At 40.5% G+C, this 19,425-nt stretch overlaps 1 protein-coding gene across 1 annotated transcript in view; it reads right to left on the bottom strand.

Moving 5' to 3' along the window:
• Positions 1-19,425, bottom strand: part of ARHGAP31 (Rho GTPase activating protein 31) — a 100,780-nt gene that overhangs the window by 35,521 nt on the left and 45,834 nt on the right. Inside the window, exons 2-3 of the mRNA XM_004675195.2 lie at positions 7,938-8,040; positions 5,520-5,664 (exon numbers count right to left, since the gene is read on the bottom strand). Coding sequence (XP_004675252.1) covers positions 5,520-5,664; positions 7,938-8,040 — 248 coding nt within the window. The remainder of the gene's footprint in view (positions 1-5,519; positions 5,665-7,937; positions 8,041-19,425) is intronic.

Consider the following 19,425-nt stretch of genomic DNA (forward strand, 5'->3'; position numbering starts at 1 on the left):
TCCTCTCCCCCAACCCCCTAGCTCTGGACTACACCCCCCCCCCCCCCATTCTTGTATTCACAAATAAATAAATCTTTTTTTTAAAAAAAAAAAGAAACACTGTGTAACCTGACCTATGTGTAAATTCCAGGCACCCACATTTTCCTGCAGTCTAGCTCCAAGTCAGCCGTGCCAACCTCCCCATGTCCCCTTGAGCAAGCTCAGCATGTCCCTCACTAGAGCCTGTGCATCTGCTATTTTTTCTGGGCACCTTCTCCTCCCAGATATCTGCACGGTTTGTTCCCTCACTTCATCTTTGTATCTGTTCAAATACCATCTCATGGAGAGAGCTTTGATTTATCCCACCCAAACAGCAGTCCCTCTCATTCTTTCCCTTGGATTCAGCATTAATTTTCTTCAGAGTGCTTATTGACCGTTCTCATTATAGAACTATGCTTTAAATTTATCACTATCTCCTTCACTAGAATATGTTTTATACGAATAAAAATTTATATGTCGCGCAGCGGGTTAAAGCACTGCACTAAGAAGCTTAAGCACTTCCGCATGAGTTCGATCCCTGCCTGCCCCGGAGGAGACCCACATGGCGTGGCAGACCTCTCCTGACCCGCCCGCTGCTCCCCTCAGCAGTGTACTTTGTAGATCTGCCTGTTCTGCTCCCCACTCTGTCCCTGGTGAATCCTCTCACCCTCCGCATCTCTGGCCTGTACCCCAGTTCTGTATGAATAAATAAATAAATCTTTAAAAAAAAAAAAAAGAATTTATATGCCTTGTTTACCCTTAAATCCCCATACCTAGAATTGTGTGCCAGGCACAGAGTATCCACACCTCAGTAGACACAGGCAGCTCATACATGTACTCAAAATTAAAATATGAAATACGGAGGAATTAAGGCTCACCCACACTCCCTCCATGCAGACACAGCCACTAACAACCTATTGCCAAGGGCAGCCTGAGAGAAGCACCTGCCTGCCTTTTGCAGCAGCAACTATGAACACAGGTGTCATTTCCTATTTGGTTGCATATACTATTTTTTCCTCATGGAACTTTATATTGTGGCCAGCATATAGTCTTCAAAAAGGTGACTTTTCATCAGCTACACAGGACTGAAAACAATAGATTTATTATCATTTATTTAACCCACCCCTTAATGTTCAGACCTGCAGTTCCTCCCCAAGTTTTGAAACTATGCTGACACTGCAGTGAAACAGCTGTAAAATGATTTGTCTATGTGTACATCTGATTATTGTCTTAGTATGGAGTCCTGGAAATTGAGTGACATATTAAAAAATACCAGTACTTTGGGACTGTTGATACCAATTTCAAAGTTCTGGGATATCCAGCCAACTTATACTTGTAATAGAAAGCTAAATCAGTCTCACCACATGTTCACCAATGTGAAATGGAATATTAAAAAATGTTTCTTTTACAGCCAAATGTCTTTTCTTATACATTTGTAATTTAAAAATAATTCTATTTCTTTGATAAGTTATCTGTTGAGGTTCTTTGCCCATGTGTTTTCACTTTACACATAGCTGTTAATTTGCCTGTTACTTTTGGATGCATGTTTTTTTTTTTAAAGATTTATTTATTTATGCATACAGAACTGGGGTACAGGTCAGAGGTGCAGGGGCAGCGAGAGGCTTCACCAGAGACAGAGTGGGGAGCAGATGGATGAAGTACACTGCTGAGGGGAGCAGCGGGCGGGCCAGGAGAGGTCTGCCATGCTATGTGGTCTCCTCCGGGGCAGGCAGGAATCGAACTCATGCGGAAATGGCTTTAGCTTCTCAGTGCTGTGCTTTAACCCGCTGCGCCACCAGGGAGGGTCTGGATGCATGTTTTATAGAAAAATAATTCATATGTTGCTTTGGTGGCTCAATTTGTGTTTGGTGACTTTTTTCCTTTGCTTTTATCCTCAAAAAGTCCTCTCCACTCCAAATCTGCTAAATGATAAGAATATAATTTGATTTTCCTCCTTTCTAATTTGTTTGTTGACTAGTTCCTTCATTAGTCTGGGATGCTCTCCTCATCTCATTTTAAGTTATTTAATACCTGAGCCCACTTTCAGAACTATCTTAACTCTATCTTAATATACCATTGTAGTACTGAAACAGAATTTTAAATCTTTACTTCTAAACAGAAGTACTTGTACAACTCCAGGCAAGAGACGCTTTGAGCTTCAACTGACTCATCTGTAAAAAGAAAAAACCTACTTTATAGACTGATTTTGAAAATGAGATAAAATTGTGTTTGTAACAAAGCATATATTAAGTACTCAATAAATGGTAGCCATTATCATTATTAGTATTATTCCATTACTTTTTCTAATTTCTGTTATTATTCCATTGTGATATTATTCCATTATGTGTGTTATTATTCCATTGTGATAATTTCTGTTATTATTCCATTGTGTTAAGGTGGGCTTAACTAAATCACTATAAGAATGCCTAACAATAGCGGGGCTGTCTCCATAATCTTGAAGGTTTGTTTATATTATCATAATACATTTTGTGTGATCAAGAAATTGATTCAATGATAAATTCTTCAACAGTTAACTTTACTAGGTCCCACTTATTAGAACTACAACAAAACTTCATTATTTTAAGTGATTAGTGCTAATAGCTATGTTTGGAATCAGAGTTAGAGAACCTGGAGATTGGATGACAAGTTGATAATAATAGTGTTTTCATACTTTTCTGTTGCTGTGGGAGAACAGATTAAATAGCAAAGTCAGGGAAGGAGATGGAATGACAAATATGGGTTTTGTTCTAAGCCTATAAACAAAATCTAAGAAGAAACTTTATGTCTGTAGTTTCTAGATAAGAATTCTTATCTATCCCAACTACCACAGAATGAATTTTAATTTTGATTAATTAGGCTCACTCAGCTCATGAAGAGGGTGATATTCTCCCTCAAAGGTGATACTATTATACTGATAAAAAGATTACAACTGTATAGAAAACAAACGAGAGTCTTATTCATGAGTTAAAACAGCAAGATAAATAACAAACTGAAAATACCCAGTGTGGGGGAGACTGAAGAAAAAAGAACATTTTTGTCTTTCTGGAGGACAAGTTGGTAATACATAACAAAATTTTAAGAAAGAACATTTTATTCAGGACATCTAGCTAGCTGAATCTGCGAGTTTTCCCCCTAAGGATATAAACATATGAAAGTATAATGATATATGTACAAGATTATTTATTATTTACATTAGCAAACAACATTTACAAAAGCAAAGTGTTGAGAACAAAAATTCTAAATGTTCATCAGTTGAAAGTGGTTTCAGAAATAAGGGTATATTTGTGTCTGTCTCTAAATTTACTTCCATGGAAAGATGGCCATATCATTGAGCTAAGGATATCTCCTAACATGTCAATAGCAGATATGCCTATCATGTAGAACTTCAGGTGGTTTATATTTTCTCCTTTACACTTAACTGTATTGCTTTAATTATTGCAGTAAAATTTTGTTCTCATTTGGGAAAACAAAACACAGCAATAACATTATGTGACAAATAAGGCTGATGATAATAGCTACATGTTCACTGTTGCTGTCTCTAGTCTTTCAGAGGCCACGGTTTTCTTTCTACTTTGCTCCATTTTCCAAATTGTCCATTACTGAGCATAATTACTTTTAAAATGAGAAAACAATCACATGCAATGATGGGGATTATAACCTGGCAGGCCCACAGGAAGCCCACAAACTTTCCACCTGGCTCCTGGGAAGACTCCTTTGCAGTTTAAGGGCCGAGGGATGACTTGACTGGTTACTCGCAAGGTTGGTTCCCTTTTGCCTTAGATCTCAAGGGGCGGGGACCTCGCCACTGACGCTTCCATATCAGTTGATATGTGGTGGCTTCTCTAGTCGCAACATTCATCCCTGAGTTGCATGTTCTAGACTAATTTTTTAATTTACAAATTAAGGTATTTTCAGTGGTTAAGTTTTGAAAGCTAAAGTAGAAAGAAGCAGGGAGATTACAATTCCATCATTGGAGTAAATGTTAATGTTTTGACATCTTTTCAATCTTAATTTCTTAATATACATTTCCTAATTTCTTAATAATACAATTTTTTAAAAGATTTTATTTATTTATGCATACAGAAATGGGGTACAGGCCAGAGGTGCAGGGGCAATGAGAAGATTCACCAGAAACAGTGGGGAACAGAACAGGCCGATCAACAAAGTACTCTGCTGAGGGGAGCAGCGGGCAGGTCAGGAGAGGTCTGCTGCACTATGTGGGTCACCTCTGGGGAGGGGATCAAACTCACACTGAAGTGGCCACAGGTTGGCTTGGCTTAGCTTCCTTCGCAGGGCAGTACTCCAAACCACTGACCACCAGGGAGGGCCCCAATAATATAGGTTTTAATTCCTTGATATACGATTGCACATCTCTTTTCCATTGATCATTACTAGTGTTTCCCTGTATCGTTGAAAACTCTTAAATATATGTTTAATAGCCCGAGCCCAATTATTTTAGATGTATCATTTATTAATTCCTGTGTGATTTGAAATTGAAAAACTTTTTTATAAGATCAAAGTAAGTTTCTTACAGGAACCATGAGAAAGATTCCTCCCCACAGCCAGGGCCTAGATCTAGTTGTTACCATTAATTGTATCTCTCCACCATCAAGCACCCCTTCTGACTACCCTACTCCAGCACTCTCTTGACCTCACAAGTGTATTTTTAAAAAATACACTAACTTAACATTATTGCGCTTAATCATCTGCCTCATACCCTCATTTTCTTCCTTATCCAGACAAAATTGTGTAGTCATTTATTTCAGTCACCCTCATGCTCCCACCTCAATCCACTGTGCTAGCTGAAATCCCAAGCCAGTTAAACCCAACTCTGACATCTCTGCATCTCCAACTGCAGCCAAACAAGTCCTCTTATATAATGTTGCCTCTGCAGACATTCTTGATGCATTTATTCCCTCTTTTACTTTTCCTGCAACTGCCCTATTTGGTGACCATACAGCTGCTACTTAGGTGTCTGCTCTTGCCCATCCATCCTCCACTCAGTGGTCAATCCTGTACTCCTTTGGGGCGGCTTCACTTAAGATGCTTTTCTCAACTTCCTGACCTCTCTCTTGACTTCCTTTTGTTCTCTCCCTTCCCACCCACCGACCTCTTTCCCCAACCCCCCAAGGAAAAGGAAGATGAAAATGAACTAGCACAGTGGGTGTAGCATCTAGAGGCTCAGATTCCTGTCCTGCTGTGTGACCTTGGGTCAGTCGCTTCACTTCTCTGGTTCTGAGTTTCCTCCCTATACAACATTTGGTTAAATAAACATGGAGATAATTTAACCCAGCTTTTAAAACTAACATGATTCTGAAAACTTAAGAAAGGAAAATTTTAACAGCCCCACTACCTACTTTCCTCATCATACCATCCTACTTCCATCGCTAAGCTAAGATAATGTCAACCATCTGGAGAATATTGTTATTTTAGTGCTGAGACTGTCCTTGGCCCATCCATGAGTCCCACTGGGTAGCCATAATGGAAATCCAAACACTCACCGTGAATTTCTCATAGAGCTCATAAGTCAGGAGGGGGTTGGGCAGCTCCCTGAAATATAACTTGCAGAGTGAGCCCACACAGTGGATGTCCTGGAGGTACACTTCTCTTGTCAGATCTGGACATTGATCTGAGCCAAACTCTTGCCTGAAACAACACAGACGGAGACATAACAATCCCAGGGAACATGTGTTCCATGTCAGCAGCTGCTTGGCTGCTTAGGGGTAAAAAGACCCTAAACTGCTGATCTGACTATATTTGTGGCCTTTACTTGAAGAGCCTACTGCAGGCCCAAGGAAGCCATGAGAAAACTTCCACTCCAGGTCTGGATCTTCCCTATCAAAGCCACTGGGGTTAGAAAGACATACTGCCCATTTACACATTGCGGCATTATGTCCACAGCCTCAGTTATGTACAGTGGGAAAATAGGAAAGCAATTTGGGAAAACAGCCTGTTGAGAATTCAGTTTTTCCAAAATATTGTTCTAAATGAGCTTCTCTTTCTTGGAGGAAAGACCAAAACCAGGGTGAGTCAGATTTGTTATCATTCATCTCCATATATTCTTGTCAACAAACTTGTTTTATCTGGAGGACCAAATTCACGGTTTGAGAACTTTAACTGCATGTCTTTGATGCTGAATGAAAGCTTTCAGGCTGCCTGATAGTGATCCCCACAGGATAAACGAATTATAAATATTTTCTTAACCAATCTATAGAGTTGTCTGGGAGCACCATCTGATTTCAAGTCTCATTTCTAATTTAAAAATATTTCTTAACAAGCTTACATAAATATATAACCTTGGATAATGTTATAATCTGTTTTAAAAGTGCTGTATTTGTGTTTTAATACAGAAGGGAGACTGCTCCAAAGTATTTACTTGCTCAGCAAAGCAGTAACAACGTCCATGGGAACCTTAGAGACTTGTAAAACAGCTGGCTGCCTGCTTGCCCAGAGCCTGGTTTTGCCCCTTTAAATAAAGGACAAGAAAGTCCCCCGTGCTTTTAGGACCTAAAAGGAACTGAGTGGGGCCTTGAAAAGAAAACCATGCAATGCTCACATAAATTCTTAGCTGTGTGGTTTTTTTCAAGAGGGCAAAACAAGAACAATCTATAGCCTACTCATTTATTTAGCTAAAAATTTTTCTTGTCAAGGCTAAGATTAATCCTGAAATGGAAAGGAATTAGTCAGGACCCAAGTGTCATTCCACTGTACCAACTACTGTGTGGTATACTTCAGTGCTAAGTGCTGGCCATAAAAAAGCATTTGCTGGGAAACTCTAAAAAATGATGCACTAGTAAATTAATCAAATTATGTTAACACATAAATCCATTAAAGTCCATGACTGCAAATAACCAATTATTTTTAACAGGCATCATTTCTCCTAGAGTAAAATGAATGCTTTATTATTTTCGTGTAAGTTGGCTGAGACTTGAAAGGGAGGGGCAGAAAATCAAGTAGGAGTAAAAAGACAAAAAAATGAATGACTTAATTATTTATTAAATTTTACATATTAATTTTATAATAAGACTATTTTTATTATTTTCAAATCAATACTTACACCTAAAGAATACACAATAAATAAAATAGCACAAAAGTACTTTTGGTGCTGAAGGACAATATGCAAAATATATAAACCTAATGTTTTAGTCATTAAAAAGTATATGTATTACTAATGCTTAGCTCTGAAATATACCAATGTGTGTATATACATGTTTATATATACTTTGATATACTTTGTATATACACTGTACATATAGATCCTCTGTGTATATAATACACATAACTCCACATATGTGTGTATATTTATTTGTTTTATTATATAACACATAAAACACATCTGTATTTTCTGTGTACATTACTGTTCTCTTAATTAAATGTGATAGAAATTTCTTACAGATGTTTCCATAGGATTGGAAATAGGCTCATTCATCAATACTTTTTAAAATATCAGCACCAATTAGGCAAATGCATGCTCATGTAGACCTGATTTCCCACCAAGATGAAATATCAAATGTTGAGTGTGTGCCAACAAAAAGTGCTCATCCAAATTCAAGTTCTGAGCTCTCTGTAACAGGGACCTCGCTGAGCTCTGGCTAGGTGAGTAAGTGGTAATAAAACATGTTTTCCTAACTTGTAATTGAAATCATTTGAGTTAAATCAGATCCACCAAGAAGGAGCAACCTAGTGCAAGTCTAAGAAACAGACTAATAAAAGCCTTCAGGAGATTTGTTGGAAAGAATTACATCAGGCTAAAGGACTTCTTGATTAGATTAAGGACAGTTAGGCATCTGAAAACATCAGCACTTGACTTTAGGCCCTGTCACTTCCTCTCCTCCCTTTAGGTTTTTAATACTCCCAATACCTGTGGACAGAGGAAAGAGGGTGGAGGAAATCTTTTGCGGGTGATGGTTTTTGCTTACCTTAGTCGTTGTATGTTTGAGGTGACTCCTGAAAGTCGGTAAATTCCATCCACAATGCCGTGAGTCTCTATAAATTCTGCACAACTCTTCAGTACATATGGAACTATGTAAAGGAAAAAAAAAATGTATTACTATAAATCTGACTGTCAAAAAGATACTCTTTTTGGGCCCTCCCTGGTGGCGCAGCGGGTTAAAGCACAGCACTGAGAATCTGAAGCCACTTCCGCATGAGTTCGATTCCCGCCTGCCGCCGAGGTGACCACATGGCGAGCCAGACCTCTCCTGGCCCGCCCGCTGCTTCCCTCAGCGGTGTACTTCGTCGATCTGCCTGTTCTTCTCCCCACTCTGTCTCTGGTGAAGCCTCTCACCGCCCCTGAGCCTCTGGCCTGTACCCCAGTTCTGTATGAATAAATAAATAAATCTTTAAAAAAAAAAAAAAGATACTCTTTTTGAAAAATCCAGGTACCTTCAAGAAGTAAGTATGGAACCATGTGAGTTACAATTGGAAACAATTACTTCTAAGTAGTAGATAATGTTTTCTTGTAGGGTTTTGTTAAAGTTCAGAAAACTCGTGTTTTCTGAGTTGTTTTTTTAAGTATGTGAAAAATATGCAGAAATTTAGATTTTGAAATCAGTGATGACCTTGAAAATCCCACAACTTAAATCTCTTCATTTCGCTGGTTCTTCAATGTGGTCTTCTGACCAACCTCTCCTGGGAAATCGTTGGGAATGCAAATTCCCAGGCTGGTCTCCAGACCCACTGAATCAGAAATGCTGGAGGTGGGGCACCTAGAAGCCTTCTAGGTGACTGCTGCACACTAAAATTGGGGACCCATTGTCTATTTTACACGTGAAGACCCAGGCACAGGTATATTTGTGTACCTTTCTCAAGATTACTTGTTGCTTATGAGAAGTTATTAACACATGAGACGAGTCTTAAGATATAGGTAGGCAGTGGAAAAAACACAAAATCAAATCTACAATGTGAATTTAGCTATTTAAAAGAAAATTATAAAGGAACATGATAAGAAGAAAATCTACCAGAATGTTAAAGGTGATTAAAGTGCTAAAGAAGTGTTTGCATTTTTTTAAGGTGTGAATCAACCCTCTTGTCCTCCCACCATCACCAGATGGGTCAAACCAGGCATTGATTAAAAGGATCACAAATAAAGACCAACATGGCCACTTGAATTCCTGCCATGAAGAGTCACGGTCTGACTACACTCTTCTTTCTTGGACTGAACTGGAACCAACACAGTGACTAAGAAATGGCAGCCACAGGTCTTCTGGATGGTAAGGAGAGAACAGCAAGTCAATTGTCACTTTGGTCCCTGGACGGACCCCCCAGAAGCCCTGAGGAGAGTGCTATGAGCAGTGGCTTGCATGGTACTAGTTCTAATGCTAAAGTCTTCAGGCTTAGGAGTGGTGTAGGAACTCCATGGAGTACTTCTTGGCTCAGCACTGTGCTCATTCCCCCTAAAACACACCCAATCCATGAATGATCTAGTAGACTAATTATCAACCTATTAATGCTTAATACACATGATCATGCCTACACACAGTTCCAGGTTGGACTAGACTTTCCATGGATGACACTGGGTGTTTAAGCACTACATTCTTCCTGGATTCTGTATGACAATACTGTCTAAACCTCCCACCATTTCCTGCAGCTACTAACTACATGGACATGGTCACTAAAATTCCTCATACTTACAAGTAGTCCACTTGTCTGTCAAAGGTCTTCCACCCCAGGGTACTTTCTTCTAAGACACAGCCATAATTTTTGCTTCTATCCTCCAGAATTGAGGCGAGGCCTCAATTTAGAGTTTAAGTTAGCTGAGAAGAGGGTAGGGGTTGGAACTACTGAGGGCAGGCTACAGAGGTAGACCCACTGGCTACATGAGTACAGGTTGGGCATGAGTATGATGGGGAGGGACTGAGTGTGAGCAGGGATCGTGAGTCTCTACCTGGCTTCAACTAGAAGGGCTCTACTCTCATCTGTTTTATGAAATAAGGTTCTTGGTGAGATGCTTGTCTCCCACTTCCATGAGAAGCTCTTTGTAGATTGTCTCATGCCTATAAACAATCACTTGGCTGTATTTGTGTTTGTTTGTTTAATGCCTGTTTGCACAAGAATAGTTGACTCTTTTCTCATCTCACCCAAGCTATTGCTCAGTAACCTGCCACAGGTGGTATATGGTGTCCAAACCCATGTTTGGACAACTGCCTAGGCAAGTTTGGGAGAAAATATGTAATATTTGTTTCTCAGTGTCCACATCTATAAAATGTGGGGTCAGTTACTTGTCACTTTGATCCCTGGACACGCCCCCCAGAGGTCCTGGGGAGAGTGCTATGAGCAGTGGCTTGCATGGTATTACTCAGATCTCTAGCACTAAAGCCTAAGTCTAGCTATGAATGAAATCTGGCTATGAGGATAACATAGCGAGAATTAAAGTCATCAGTATAAACATTTAGCACAGACCCTAACATATAAGAAGCAATCCACAATGAGAGTCATTATTTCTACTTGTCTTTTATCTGTATAAATTTATAATTTAGTGAGATCAATCTTGGTGAAAATGGAGCTTGCCTCCTCCCATCCAATGGGGACTTGGAGTAGAGATGACCAACCTCTTACCAGTCAGCATTCATCTCTACTCTTCAGCACAGCTTTTGCCTCCTTTGTTTAAATGTTTCTACTTAAAGGTAATTTGACTCAATGATGTCTCTTTTGTGTATTGAGTTGTGTCTTCATGACACCAAGGTAGCAGGATACCAATGTGTCTAGAGTCTAAGTTAGCAGGCCCAGAGCTCTTTGTCCTTGGAGTAGTCTGAACTCTGAGTTTTTGCTAAGGTATATGGCTATTATGGCCGGCAGGGAAAAGTGGACTTAAAAGTGCTGAGCATTCATAAGGATACAAAGACCAAAGCCTTCAACTGGAAGGGCCTTTATAAAGAATCCCACAACAGGGGAAGTACAGGGCCACCAACCTGTCCTCTCCTGTTCTCAGACAGGAGACCTCCCAATACCACAACTCTCTGCTGTGGCCCCTCAGGCTCTGTTTGTATTAAAGGTGGGGAAAACACCAGAAGGAGCCCCGTCATACATTTACTCTGGCTTTGGTACAGAGGCCCTAGAACCTCTTGTCCACAGCTCTGTTTAAACAAGAGACAACATTAAAACAACCCAATGGAAGAACATGGTCCTAATCCCTGAGGAGTGTTAGCTTTCCTGATTCTTGTCTCAGGTCGAATTTGACAGTGTGGGAATTCTTTATACTCAGTACACGGGAAAGGAGCCATTTAGACTCTGTAATTGTCCAACTGCAGGAACCAGAGCAGTGGTTCTCTGGCTGTGGTTCCCAGGTCAGATCTGGAAGCAGCCACAGCCTCCATGTAATTTTAATATGGCTAAAGATGAAGACCGTTAGGCTAAGGCAGAGCGTCTCATACTTTAATGTATGTACAACTCACTGGCATCTTGTTAACATACAGATTCCAGTTGGGAAAAATAGGGAGAAAGTCAGTAAACTTAGGTTTGTAACAAATTCCCAGATGACGAGGATTTTGCACATCTGTAGCCACACAGAGTAGTACCAGTGGATAACTGTAGACACAACCAAGTCTACTCTCAAAGTCTCCAAACCCAAATTTGTTGGACGCCAAACCCATGCTTTTCTCACGATACCAGACATGAAGATGAGTAGAAAACACCCCGAGCCATGCCTACCTGCCTCACAACACCCCCCCACCCTCAACCAGGAGAACAGGTTCCTTGAGTACCAACTTGTGTCCCATTTGAGAAGTCCTTGGTGCCTCCCCTTGACTCCCCCAGTGCCTGACATTCTAGCACCGTGGGCCCCATGCTAAGGTGGGGATAGCTTTTAGGTGGTGATAGCTGTGGTTGAGACCTAACTTTAAATTCATTTAGAAAAAGTTACAAAAGCAATGTATGTTGATTAATAATAATGAAAAAAGATACATAAGGATAGAGCACAGAGTGACTGTCTTCCTTTTAAACCTCCTTTCCCTTCAATGACAAAAAGATGACACACATCGAAATCTAATAATAGTTATTGTTATACAATTGTGGGAATAAGTTATTTTTGCTCGGGTATATTTTTATTTTGCTTTTTTCTGAATTTTCTCTAATGAGGTTATAGCAAAAATGGTTTTTATTTCTTTGAAGAAAGGGTTTTTTGAAAAATAAATTTCACTAAAGCAGACAGAGGGTTTTCTAAAGTCAATGAGATGATTTTTTAGATGCTTGTTGAAGTGCTTTCCAATGATGCTGTTGAGGTCTTGTTGGTCAATTGTTAAACTGTGGTGTTTGCTAATCTGCTGATGTGACATAAGCAAGACTTAGCTCTGCTCCACAGCTGAGCGGGGCTTCTAATGGCAGACTGCTTGCTGGAGTCCCCTTTCTCTCCCTCACTTCCAGGGTCTCTGAGGCCAAGTCACTTAGCTCTTAACTGTAGAAGTGTCAAGTCCTCGCTCGGTCATTATCCTGACTCATCACAGCTGGGCTGCTTAGTCTCTGCTCTCAACACACCCACTCTTCCAATTGACAGAGATTCTGTTACCAAAGTGGATGTGATGAGGGCAACCCACTGGGCTCCAATCTTTGAACTCTTTACCACTATTTGACCTAATACAACCCTCATAACCACCTTTTAAGGGAGCTATTAATCTCTGCTTTAAAAAAAAAAAAGGAAACTGAAGCTCACTGGTCTTAAGTAACTTGGTCAGCATGGAAATACCAAGCAAAATATGTGAAGAGCCTTAAAGAGGCAAAGAAATGTGATAGAAGTTCTTCTAAAAAGATTACACCTGGTGGATGGAGTCAGGCAGGACTTTTGAATGTTAAGCAAGAACAGGAAATTGGGTGCAATTATAGAGAGCTGCATGAGGGGGACCATGTTTGAGAAAGCTGAGATAGGACCTTCAGCCTCAGGAACTCACAATGTTGTGAGGTAAGTAGCTAAAAAAGGACAAACCAAGGCTGATAATAAGAACTCTGATACTGGTTCACAGGGTGATTTGAGATGTTACGATGCATTATGATGTAAATAATGCTGTGTGATACAGACTATAATATGCAGCGTGTATTGATACATGCTTGGCATATACTAAGTGGTCGCCAGTGGGGCTGGAGCAGGAATCCTATACAGTTATGAGTGTCTCAGTCATTTTTTGGTCAGTGATGAGTCATATACATAACATTGGTCCCAGTAGGTTCCATCCATCTACAGTAACATACAGCCTAATTGTGCAGTGGGCTAGATCACGTAGGTGTGTGATTATACTCCATGACGTTTGCACAACAAAATTGCTAATGACGCATTTCTCAGATATATCCTCAAGCAAGGAATGACTATAAACAAGATAGGAAAGAAATAATGTGCTGAATCCCAGGAATGTTGACTAGACCAGTCTAGTGGAAGAGAAACATTCAAGTAAATAGGGGGTGTTTTTAATGGACTTAGGAAGATTACATTTTATCTTGATCTCCACTGCTAGATAAGTCTTTCTAAAACTCAACCTTGAAGATAAAGCTCCCCTCCTCCAAAATACTCAGTGGTTCTTTATTGCCTGTAGAATAAGACCCAGTTAAGACATCTCTGGGACTAAGACCTTCAGCTGCATTATCATAACTAACTGAGGAATTTTTCCTTTTAGGGACCAGGCCTTGGAGAATGATGGGTGGGGGAAGGAGGTAATTTGAAGGAAAAGACTTGCTTCAAACATATCACTCTGAAAAGAAATGATAAGGTGCTCCTTTAGGGTCAATGGCGAGAACACACTGTTCTTTGTCAAAGGGAAGTGAGAAGGCTCATTCATTTCTAGGTTTTGTTTGAAATTTCTTTAAGAAAGTTTAAGGCTCAGAGATTAAAGGCTGGTGGAAGGGGGTGGACTGTCTGGACCACATATGATCATCAATTTAATGGGCAAGTGGAAATAGCCAAAGAGGGACTGTCACAAGGCACTGGTGGAGTGTGTGGCTGGGGGAGGAAGGTGGTTGTGGCTGTGAGGAAGGCCAGTGTTCAGCACAGAAAAGGGGTGGGTGTGACCAGGTGACTCAGAAACCTGGGAGAAACTTGCATGTGGCCTTGGGCTTAGAGCTGACCCCGTTCACCTTGAACTCAGGTGCAGAAGGGTTTTGTGGCCTTGCTAGTCTAGGCTTTGCATATACTATGAAGATTTTTTCGGGGGGAGGGGGCTCATCCTTTCTACTGTCTGACTTTGTTCTCATATGACTGTCAGGTGAAATCATTCACTGCTTCGGGTTGCTCCCTGATGACAGGATGATGTGTCCATCTCTCCCAGCATCCACCCAGGCCCAACTTGTGAGCATCAATTTCCTTCTCATTACCAACAAATCATTTAAACCCTCAATTTAACAGCATAAAGACCCAGTTAGCTTGGATCACCTGATGAAGACTTTATTTCCTGAACTAGCAGCCCTCTTCCCTGCCACCTGTTCCTTGGGCTGCCACCCAGAGGAGGCTCTTCCATGGTCACAGGGGAAAGGAGAACCCCTTGTGTCCCCAGAGAGCCAGAAGGTGTGAAGAAAGGAAAGATGTGTACTGAACAGGCTGCTGAGAGATAAACAATATAACTGTAGGCTCTACTAACACCAATCACTTCAAAATGAGGACAATGTAAATTTTTTCATGTCAGAGTGCATGCAGGGCACCTATGTTTTTGTCTGCCTGATGGGTGATCATGAAGTACACTAACCAAATGCTGTGTGTGTCTGCCCCATGTTTACCATCACTATTTCATTAAATGCCCACAGCACTGAAATTTAAGCTTTATGATTTCTATACTATAGTTGGGAAAATGAGATTAAATGTAGCTAGATGAGTTGTCCAAAGTCAAGCAGCTTGTGAGAATGTTGGGGTGCGATTGTGAATCAGTTTAGCTTTCATGCACTTTCCCGAACATTTATAAACACAATCTCCAAGCCAGGGAAACTGAGGCATCGAGCAGCTAGAGAGTAAAGATGATTTCTTGTCTAATATCAACTTGATGAGAGAGAACTGGAGACAAGGAGTTAAGAAACCCAGGTTCTAGTCCTGACCTCCAGGTATTAGATTTCAGAACTTGAGGAGATGAACTGTTCTCTTGGAATGCCTCAGGTATCTCACAGGTGCTAATGCTATGTACCTTTGAGTTAAAGCAACAGGAACTATGTGTTCTGAAGCAAAAAAAAAAAAAGAAGCCACGCCTATCCTCAGACTTCATCTATGCTAGGAGCAGTTGCGCATCTACAGTATTGCTAATGTTTCTTCCAGTTCTAACATCCCATAACCTGTCAACTTCCTGGATGAAGCCAGGGAGGTAAAGATGCTAAGAAGGTGGGTGAGAACTCCACCTGCACATGCTGAAGCCCTATTCTTGCCACTTTTGCTTTATCTCTCAGTCTTCCAAGGCAGAATGTGAGAATTATTTTTGTTTGTTAGTTTTGTTTTTGTCAAGGACTCCACAACTTGCCCCACCCCGATGAACGGAAATCTGTGCTAAATAAATATAAACTTCAGTCTCAGAAGGTTTATACTTTTGCCCTTTGGTAGGACAGACTCCTATTAACCCCATTGCTATTTTTATTATCATGGAGGCTGGCGTCCTCCAGGGACTTTGACTGGTGCTGAGTTCATCTGCAGTCTCCGGACTGATTTGACCGTACCTGAGAGTGAGGAATAACCTTCTCTTGCTTATTATACCCTCTGGTCTCTCCAGGCAGCTCAGCTTCCTAATGGTTTCCAGACCTATGGCACCATGGGTTCTTTTCATTTTATTGTTTTCTTAAATCAATTTTGTTGATGAAAGATGAGGAGTATTTAGAAACAGCAACTTCTTCCTTAGCTGGCTAGGTCTATTGGAAGAGCAGCCAGGTAGCTCTTATCAGTGCCTCACTGCACTCCCGCCCCCCAGCATCCTTTCATTTCCTGCCCAATATTCCAGAGCTACAGGCAGCCATTGTTTCCAGAACCGCTTTGCTTGGAAGCCTGGGTACCGCGTGGCCTCCCAGTGCTTCCTGTTGTTACAAGGCCTCTTTTTCCTGCTGAAAACAACGGCACTTCCCTGCAGTATGTAACCCTTTTTGGGCAACTCATTTCTTCCATTAGCTCATTCAGTGCTTCAAGTGCTGGGTGCTCACTAAATGTATTTGGTTTGCTTTTTATTATTATTATTATACATGTACTGCATGTAAAAAAAAATAAAAAAAAAAGAAAAAAAAGAAAAAAAAAAACAAAGCCCAAACCCCCCCCCAAGAACTGAAAACCCCTTGGGGGTTGGGCCTTAAAAACAAAAAACCAACTAAAAAACCAAAAACTAACAAAAAAACCAAGGGTTGAAGAGGTGACCATTTTCAATGACTAAAATGAAAGCAGGGGGGCCTGCCTGGAATACCTCTCTCAAATATTGGCGTAAGTCCCCAGTAGCTAAAGAAAAATGCAGAATCCAGGAAATTCTACAGATTTTCACAACATACTACCTTTGGAAAAACTGAGAAAGATTGTCTTTTAGACATGCAGGGGCAGGGGCAGTGGCAGTAGCAACACTGTTGGGGGTTTTTAGGACTTGGAGCCTCTTAATCTCACCCCCAGGTGCCAGAAGGAGTTTTTAAAACACAGATCTGTCCCCAGAGAAAACTAAGGTCCTTAGCAGGGCATGCTGGGTTCTCTATGATCACTCCCCAACATCAGCTCCCTAGTTCCATCCAAATTCCCCACAGTTCCCTGAAGACTACCTCTCATGCCTTTGCATTCTCCTTCTAACTGAAATGCACCACTCCCAGCACTTTTCCTGTAACCTCGAATAAAATAAATTGCCAACAAGACAGAGATCTAATGATTTGTCTAGAATTCTGGACACTATTTTATGATACAAATTACAATACCCAAATATCGGTGTGTTTGTTTTTCAGTCCCAGGGAACATAGTTGAGGGAAAGGATGCAAAATACTTTGGAAAGTAACACTCCCTGTTCCCCTAGCTTTCTCTCTGAATCCCTGACACACCCCCAAAAAAGATATGCTCTTACAGAGAGACTTCTCCTTTACCTTGCAGGAATATAATGTCCTTTTTCTAAAATCAGGCAAAAACTAGCAGTGATATGGGGCTTGTTTAAAAAAAAAAAAAAAAAAACAACAAGGGATGATGATATTCAAGCTTTTATCCTGAGTTCTTGCAACTCAAAAAATGACTTAGATTTTCTAAGAAGAATTAGGATTGTCTCAAAAGCAGATATGGTAATGATCCAAGTCTATTCACTCTCCTCACAACCATTATAACTCTGCTGTCAGTGCTGACTCTACAAACACTTTTCACAAGGTGTATTTATGATTAAGGCTCTGTGCTGAAGATGGCACTGTGGAAAGTTGGCGTGAATTGGGACCATTTAAAAATGAAACCAGTCAGTCATTTTCATAACAATTATCTTAGGGGAACTTGGTTAAACTGCCAACTTCCCAAGAAATCTGGGAAAGAGTATTTTTTGAAAGGACTAATACAAGCAAACTTCTACCTTGTGACCCCTTCGCCTGACCATTTCATGATTAAAAAAAAAAAAAAACAAAAAACTTTGCCCCTTTTGGGGACACATTTTGGATTTCTACCCAAATCTGTGCCCTCAAAATGCACAGATTTATTTGATCTCAAATAAATGTGCTTTATTTTATTTAATGTCCTCTTAAATTTTAGATTAATAGCACAAAGGATTACTGTTAGATTTCTGGACATCTTTTTAAGAGGAGGAGGCAGACATAAATAATATAAAGGATATAGATAACTAGTAAGGAAACGCAAATTTAGTGTTTAGACACCTTTTTTTCTAGAGTTAGAAGAGCTAGGTATCAAATAGTTCTCTTTAGCATTTGATTTCTAACTTTTATTCCCCAAGCTTTTTCTTATCAGCTCTAGAATTGGTATTTTCTGTCTGTGTGTTGTTTACAACAGAAAAACGTTGATGGCCAGCTTCAATGCAAGGGTGAGGGTAACTTAGTGATGGGCAGCTTTTAAATGGTAAATCTCTTACTCTGACCCATCTTTTTGGGTACACAGGGTACACAGGAAGGGAGCAGCAGCCTAGCAGCGGCTCCAAATGGAGACTGAATCCCTACTCAAGCTTTCACACGAGGAGGCCGCTGCAAAGCTTGCATGAAGTAAGTGATGACAAGAAACTGTTTTCAAAGGTGTGTCAGAATCAGTTACATCAAGGAGGCAACAAGAGGCAGAGGGACCTTCTGGTAAAAATATTAAAGACACTGAGGAGATGTATCTCCAGGTCCCTTCTTTTGGGAAGCTTTCCCTGACCCAAAAAGGAGGGAGTACTGTTGGATGATCTTAGTGCAACTGGCACACTGTTCATGCTTAATGGACTGGCTTCTGTTTTTGTGTTTCTAAACATCTGCTTTTTCCCCTATTCTGTAAACTCAAGAAGCTAGGTCTATCTTACTAAACTTCTGGAGAGTGCGCAAGAACTCAGCTTACAGTCTAGCATTTGTCCCAGGGATGTATGAGTGAGAAAAGCTGGTCAGATGTGCGAGCATCAACTATAATCCATGTAGGATGTGGCAAGAGATTATCACCTTACTACGGGCAATGCAAGCCTTTGGAGGGACTGCAAAGTGCATCCTCTGTCTCCACTGCTTTTTCCTTCCCAACTCCTGGTCTGTTTTTTCCCTCCCTGCTGCCTCACCCCCAAACATTTACTCACTATTCCTTCTCTCCACTGGTTGATCAACCTGAATGATGGAATTCAGGAACGACAGAAGTGGAAGGGTATTTAAGGTCATCTTGTGAAACCTGCTTGATTCAGTGTCAGGAAATTGTCTCCAGGAAGTTCCAGGACCTACCCAAGGTCACCCAGTTAACAATGATAAAGCCATAGAGTTGGAGAGAGACTGAAAAAATGGAACAGAAATAACTGAAAAGTGAGGAGGAGTTCCTTTCTGCCCAATTTTGAGGATTACAGTGGAAGCACCTAGGATTTCTTTCTCTATTACAGACTAACATGTTGGTGTCAGAAATAATTTAAAGTATTTAAACTTAGACATGCCCTTAAGCAGTCAAATCTAATTAAGTATGTTTACTGGATCCCATAGGTAAAGCAACCTTACTAGACTTTTGGAATTATAAGCACTACCCATGACCTCAGTTTACAATCAATCGAGTTAGTTCAAATACATGCAGTTAAGTTGTGGGTAAAACAAAAAATGTCAGAAGAGCTCTTTCGTGTTCATGCTGCTGCTGTCAAGCTGTTAAGTTCATATCTTTCTGGAGAGAGAGGAGAGGGAGTCAGCTGCCAGAGGCTGACTCTCCTCATCTACAAATTTGATTTTTCTTCTAAAAAGTGAGTACCTGATCCTCAGCAAGGAGAAGGGCTTTATTTGTTTTAAAGATCTCCTGTCTTCTCATCTAAAGAGGGTGTAGGCTTGCATTGATGGTCCCAGTTTCAATTCCCTGAAGAGAAATGAAAG

The sequence above is a fragment of the Condylura cristata genome, unplaced genomic scaffold, assembly GCF_000260355.1.
Source record: "Condylura cristata isolate star-nosed mole 26May11 unplaced genomic scaffold, ConCri1.0 scaffold00003, whole genome shotgun sequence".
Taxonomy (NCBI): Eukaryota; Metazoa; Chordata; class Mammalia; order Eulipotyphla; family Talpidae; genus Condylura; species Condylura cristata.